The sequence below is a fragment of the Lycium barbarum genome, chromosome 6, assembly GCF_019175385.1.
Source record: "Lycium barbarum isolate Lr01 chromosome 6, ASM1917538v2, whole genome shotgun sequence".
Taxonomy (NCBI): domain Eukaryota; kingdom Viridiplantae; phylum Streptophyta; class Magnoliopsida; order Solanales; family Solanaceae; genus Lycium; species Lycium barbarum.
The window spans coordinates 23,745,009-23,751,389 of NC_083342.1; the positions used below are offsets into that span (position 1 = coordinate 23,745,009).

The 6,381-nt window shown below is 35.4% G+C and overlaps 1 protein-coding gene across 6 annotated transcripts; it reads left to right on the top strand.

Annotated features, from left to right (window-relative positions):
• Window positions 1–362: 362 nt before the first annotated feature.
• LOC132643625 (uncharacterized) lies at window positions 363–6,160 on the top strand. Of its 6 annotated transcripts, none has more exons than XR_009583684.1 (6): window positions 372–461; window positions 1,363–1,463; window positions 1,617–1,676; window positions 1,821–1,900; window positions 4,891–4,929; window positions 5,709–6,160. XR_009583684.1 is itself a non-coding variant. In XM_060360098.1 (4 exons), exons 2-4 carry the CDS (start codon window positions 1,254–1,256, stop codon window positions 1,869–1,871), a joined length of 321 nt encoding a protein of 106 aa, XP_060216081.1. In that variant the 5' UTR covers window positions 363–461; window positions 1,240–1,253; the 3' UTR covers window positions 1,872–2,414. The 6 variants fall into 6 exon arrangements, 1 of the variants encoding a protein (XP_060216081.1); XR_009583681.1 differs by having other exon boundaries at window positions 4,057–5,434; window positions 5,709–6,157; XR_009583680.1 differs by lacking the exon at window positions 5,709–6,160 and having other exon boundaries at window positions 4,057–5,697.
• Window positions 6,161–6,381: the final 221 nt, after the last annotated feature.

The following is a 6,381-nucleotide window of genomic DNA, read 5'->3' on the forward strand; positions in this document are numbered from 1 at the left end:
CTCAAAAAACCGACCTCAGTTGAGGTCGGAAAAAAACCGACCTCATAAGGTCGGTAAAATCGTAATATTTATTTTTCAATTTTTTTTTAAAATAAACCGACCTCATGAGGTCGGTAATATTGTATCAAAATTTTAAAAAATAATGTACCGACCTCACTAGGTTGGAAATTTAATTGACGGTAAATATTATAATTTTATTTTTAATCTAAAAGAATACCGACCTCACGAGGTCGGTTTATTAAAAATAATTTAAAAATAATTTTTGATAAACCGACCTCGTGAGGTGAGTATGCTTTTAAATTAAAAATAAAATAATTAAAAATACCGACCTCATGAGGTCGGTAATATTAGCCAAATAAAATTAAAACAGCCCCAATTAAACCCTTCTCATTTCTCTCTGTTTCCCTCTCACGTTTTTGAGGTCCTCTCTCTCTAAACCTATCCACAATCTCGAGCAACAGGTATGTTTTTGTTTCTCTCTATGTTAGGGCTTCGTCTCCTTTTTCTCTGTCTTTGTTGTCTCCGAAGTTAAATTTGAAATAGGAGTTAAAAATATTGGGTCTCGAATCAAGCTTTTATTGCGACATGCTATGCTTTCTCCCCCATTGCTAGTAGGTTGATGGGTCGCGCGCCCGGCACACATGTTTTGGCCCTTTTCAAAAAAAAAAAGACCTAAGCTTGAAGTCAAGGCTTCTATGTTGCTCGATCTTTCATCACTTCAATAAAGGCATTGAAGTCAGGAGGCCGACCCCCAAGTTTTTTCTAATGGATCCGCCATTACATTAAAGTTTGTTTGTGCATAAATCTGTCTTTTTTTGCTTATTATTGCTAAAATCTGGTTTGTACTATTTTCTTTGTGCTAAAATCGAAGTTGGATGTCTTGAAATCTGCTGGGTTTTTAATTTCTTTGAAGGTTAAGTGTTGGGAATCTCTATTTGGGCCATAAATCTGCTGAAAATTGAAATACGATCTGGAAAAGCTTGTTCTAAAACCTGTTTTTTTAGTAGTGATATAACTTCTTTATTTTTATATATTTGACTTCTTATAATCAATCAATTCCATTTCATGTTGATTTACTAATCTCATTAGAGCACAGAGGGTCTTTTTTGTTCATTTGAAAGTCATGCGTTTGATGAAAATGGAATAAATCATTTTGTTTTTGCACAATTTCTGTAGGAAAGAGCTGTTTATTTGCAATGAAGTATATTTTCTCATGAATATTCTTCTATTGCAATGCAGTTACATTGAGGAACATGATAACAGTCGTCTCATTGATTGCAATGAAACATTACGACATTTTATTCAATCCCATCAAGTTATTTCAGAAAGCTTATCTGGTGAGACTACTGTTATGTTTCGCAGGCTCCAAGATGTGCTTCAATTTGGTCCATGCCCTCGGAAGGAGCAATGGGATTTTATGCGTATTCCATTATGTCATTCTGTCGGAACACCATCTTCTGCAGGTAGAATTAATTCTCATACATAGTGTTTAGTGAGCACTCTTTTTGTATAGCTTATAGCCAATTGCTAAATTTGGTTCATAGAAGATAATGAATTTGAATACTTCTACATATCATTTTGTTGTCTTTGTACTCACTTTTGTTCTTTCTTTGCAGCTCTTTGGTCGTCCTCAATGGCTCACTGTTAGATGGCGATCACATACATATGTAAACAAGGTGGTGTTTTTTTTTTAAGTTCCACAAAATTTTTACTGATTACACAGAAAAAAAATTCAAGCAAAAGTAATAATATCCGATTTCTTGAATGATTTGTTAAGCTTTTATCATCCTTCTGAGTTATTTGATGGTTGTGAAAAGCAGGTTAAGGAGGAACTAGAGAAGAGAGGCTGTCAATTAAGTACGGGTTTGTGAAGTAAATTTTGTATCAATGAATGAAGAAGGTTTGGTTTGGTTTTTAGCATTTTGAAATCCCTCTACTTTATCCATGTCTGGTTATGCGTTTGTGTGAGAGTTTAATTTCCTGTCCCTATTTTATTTTATCATATGGTATATAGGTATCAAACTGTTGGAAAAAAAAATAGGCATACAGTTCATGTAGTGTTTACCTAAGAAAAACCTTCTATCAGCTTCATTTCACATAAGTTAGATAATTAAAAAATAATAGGAAAGTGATGATTTGAGAAAGACCTATGACATGGTGAGTTGAGATTTTGTGGAGGAGGCTCTTATGGGATATGGATTTCCAATCATATTCATACATTTGTTGATGATTTGTGTTACTTCTTGTAACACCCCGTACCTTTAACCTAAGCTTTGACCATGATCCTAGACTTAGAAAACCAGATAAAGAATGTGGGAATTGGAAATTTCCTCTTCAGCTGTAAGATGGTGGTTTACGCCCATGAACAGTGACCGTATTTCAGTTTACGGGCCGTAAATCAAATCGTAAACTGGTAGTTGAACGTCATATGGTTAAATACGGACCGTATTTCACAATACGGCCCGTATTTCAAATCGTAAACTGAAACCAAGGATTTCTGAGCATTCTGGAATTTGGCAATTTGATGTCAAATGGTTAAATACGGATCGTATTTCAAAATACGGCCCGTATTTCAAAATGTATTTGTAATTTGGGAAAACTTCCTTCATGAAAGTTGTAGAGCTTTGAAATACCTTTCCAACGGTATATTATGGGCGTCAAACGGATATCTGTGCAAAGAGTTATGGTCATTTTAATAAAGAGACGCAGTGCAGTCCATATGTCAAAATACGGACCCCGTATTTCAAAATACGGCCCGTATTTCAAAATACGGCCAGTATTTAACTGGGCCGAAAATCTAATTTTTCCAGAACAGTACATATTCATCCATATCAGTTCAAATCATTATTTTTCATTCCTTCAAGCCCTAGAACGACTTCCTACCCTCTTCCATCATCAAGAACACCAAGGTAAGCCTACTCTAATTATTCCAAATCAATTCTAATACCTATCCTTGTAATCTAAACAAGAAATCATCATTCCAAGACAAGGGTTTTCAAGAAAACCTATCTCAAGGTTCAAGAATTCAAGATTTTCGAAATCTTCTTCAAAGCTCAAGTCTTTAATTCAAGTTTTGGAGCAATTAAGGTATGTAGAACTTCCATCCACATGTGGGAATCTCTACGTTCTTCCCCATGCTCCGTTTCTTGATATCCATGAAGTTCAAACCCTAGGGCATTAAACCCAACATATTGGTAGCCCGTATTTATGTATTTATGTACATGAATTTTGTATCTATATTCGTTATTGTATTCCTAATTTTCCATTACGGTTATTAGGAACCCTAGCTTAATCCATGAATCATGAATTCTTCCTCATGTGTTCTCATTATGTTTATATGAAACTTTATGATTTTATGTAGCAAGTTACAAACATGTTTTCAAGTCAATTATATATATATATATATATATATATATATATATAATTATGAACTATTGTTATTACTCATGAATCAAGAACATGTTTGCAAGACTATGACAAGTTATCTCATGAAACCATATTACAAGATATTTCATGAAACCATGTTTACAAGTTATTTCGTGAAATCATGATTACAAGTTATTTACAAGTTATTTCACGAAAATCATGGGCTTCTTAGCCAACTATATTATGTTCATGTTTTTGGGAATTGCTTAGTTAACCGAGAAGGCTCAGATAGCCTGAAACTACGTAGCCACCGTAGGATAAGGGTTGTCAGCAAGGAGGCAACACCTTCATTATGCAGTTTGGATCCTTACATGCTTATTATTACTTAAATCTCATATCCCTGGCAAGGTTGTGAGTGTTCTGCTGGTAGGACGCAAATACCAGACCATGTTGTCGGTTATACTATAGCATTCCCCACGTTACAAGTAGTTTTACATACAAGTATTTCTATTGATTTACTATTTTAAGATTTTACTCACGTTTCATGCTCATGTTCAAGTTGCATTCAGTTTTAGTTCATGTCCTATATCTATGTTGTGCCATGTTCTTCGTTTCAGCAGGTTTTACATACTAGTACTATTCACCATGTACTAACGTCCCTTTGCCCGGGGCCTGCACTTCACGGTGCAGATACCGGTTTTCAGGAGCATACACCTGGGCAGTAGGATCACTTCAGTTATCAGCTTATTGGTGAGCCCCACTCCTCTCGGGGTTCAACATGGAGTCTGCATTAGTATTCAGCTTATGGTAGTCCAGGGTCATGTCCTGGTAGTTAGTATTCAGACATGTTTTAGAGGTTTCATAGACAGATGTTAGTTCACAAAGTCAGTTATGTTTTCATGCGTGCATACTATTACGTTTTCATGATTTTTCATGCTATGAGATAACTTCAAGACTTTATTCCGCAAATTACATTTTCATGATTCATTTAAATTGCATCATATAGATTATATTGTTTTGATGCCCATGTTGACAAGCAAGCCATGAGGTTCGCTCGGACACATGCAAGCAAGGCCCGAGTGCCGTGTTACGTCCAGGCCATGGTTCGGGGCGTGACACTTCTCCAATGTACACTATAAAGGTAAATGGTGAAAGCCATGACTACTTTGCAGGAAAAAAGGGTTGAGGCAAGGGATCTAATGTCTCCACTATTGTTTTTCTTAGTAATGGAATACTTATCAAGATTCTCAAACGCATGAGTGAATTTCCAGATTTTGAGTTCCATCCTATGTGCAAACAACTAAGACTTACTCATTTAATATTTGTTGTTGACTTGATGATTTTTTACAAGAGGGATGTTGAATCTGTAACAATAGTTATGGAAGCTTTGAGGCATTTCAGTGCTATCACTAGACTTATTGCTAACATGGATAAGTCTAATTTGTTTATTGTTGGGGTGGATGATACTACAAAAGAAAGGTTGTTGCAATAAACTGATTTTGCTATTGGTACTTTCCCAATCAGGTACCTTGGCCTCCCTTTCTCATCCAAGAAATGGAACAGGTTTGACTGCCACCAGCTTGTTGTAAAGATTAGGAATAGGATTAAGACTGCATATGCTACTCAATTATCCTATGCTGGTAGTCTTCAGATTATTATTGTTGTGCTCTTTTTCATTTCCATTTTTTTTTTTTGGGTGGGGGTTTGTATTCATACTCCCTCAAAGTATTCTTAAGGAGGTGTATGAGATTTGTAGGAGATTTGTTAGGGGAAAAACTAATGACAAGAGGAAAGTATTACTTGTGGCATGGGACAAGATCTGCTATCCAATAAAGGTTGGAGGATTGAATATAAAAGGCTGCAAAAACTGAAATGTAGCTACTGTTGGGAAAATATTATGGCAAGTACCTGAGAAATAAGATTCTTTATGGGTGAAATGGTTACATGGAATCTACATAAAGGATGATGAAAGTATTTGGGCACACAGGGCTCCAGCTGACAGTAGCTAGTATGGGAGGAAATTAAATGGGCCCAAAGACTGTATGTTAAATTGGTACACTCATGGAAGGTGAAGTTCCTAAATCAATTCCATTGTGTATTATCCAGCTTTTAGTGACTTCTCCCTGCCCTCTTTTTTTTTTTTTTTTTTTTTTTTTGTTCAGAGATACCATGAGACTCTTTTTTCAGCTCAACATTTTAACTTGTAACTGGTCTATTTTCAAATAATGTGTACTATGTAGTTCGTTGATTTTAGTTAAATAGGTGAATTATTTAAACAAATTTTGAAGCTGTCGCTTTTCTATTAATTTATATTTGCGATACTTACATATATTATTGTATAGATGGCAGGTGAAAAAGGGGTAAGAAAACAAAGAAGGCTAGCGAGACAGCGGTTCCCCGGAGACCACCAGAAAACCTTGTGATTAGAATGTTTGAATGTTCATGTTTGGTGGATTTGTGGATTTGCGAGGGTGAAGTAGTCTAATGTTGTAGACTAACTTAGTGTAGACTAGTTTAATGTTTTGTGGATGTTTACAAATGTTGAAGTAGTTTAATATTGTTTTGATGTTTGCGAAGGTTGAAGTAGCTTAATTAATGTCTCTTGTGAATGTTTGATTGACGTTTTTATTCAACTTTGAAGTAGTTTCGAATTGAATTTGTTGTTTGGTGTATTGTTGTAATAGTAGCTTATTGTTTTATGTATTTATAGTAGTTTGGTGTATTGTTGGCAGCTATTTGGGCTCGTTTTAGTTGAAAGTAAAATTATTTTCATCTTGACAGGGAGGCAGCTGGAGTAACAGCTAGGTGCTACAATTTTTTTTGCAGAATACCAACCTCATGAGGTCGGTATTCTGGAAAATTTTCCCAGAAATTGCAAATTACCGACCTCATGAGGTCGGTTTTCTGCAAAATTATCCAACATATGGCAAATTACCGACCTCATGAGGTCGGTTTTCTGCAAATTATTCCCAGAAATTATAAATTACCGACCTCATGAGGTCGGTTTTCTGCAAA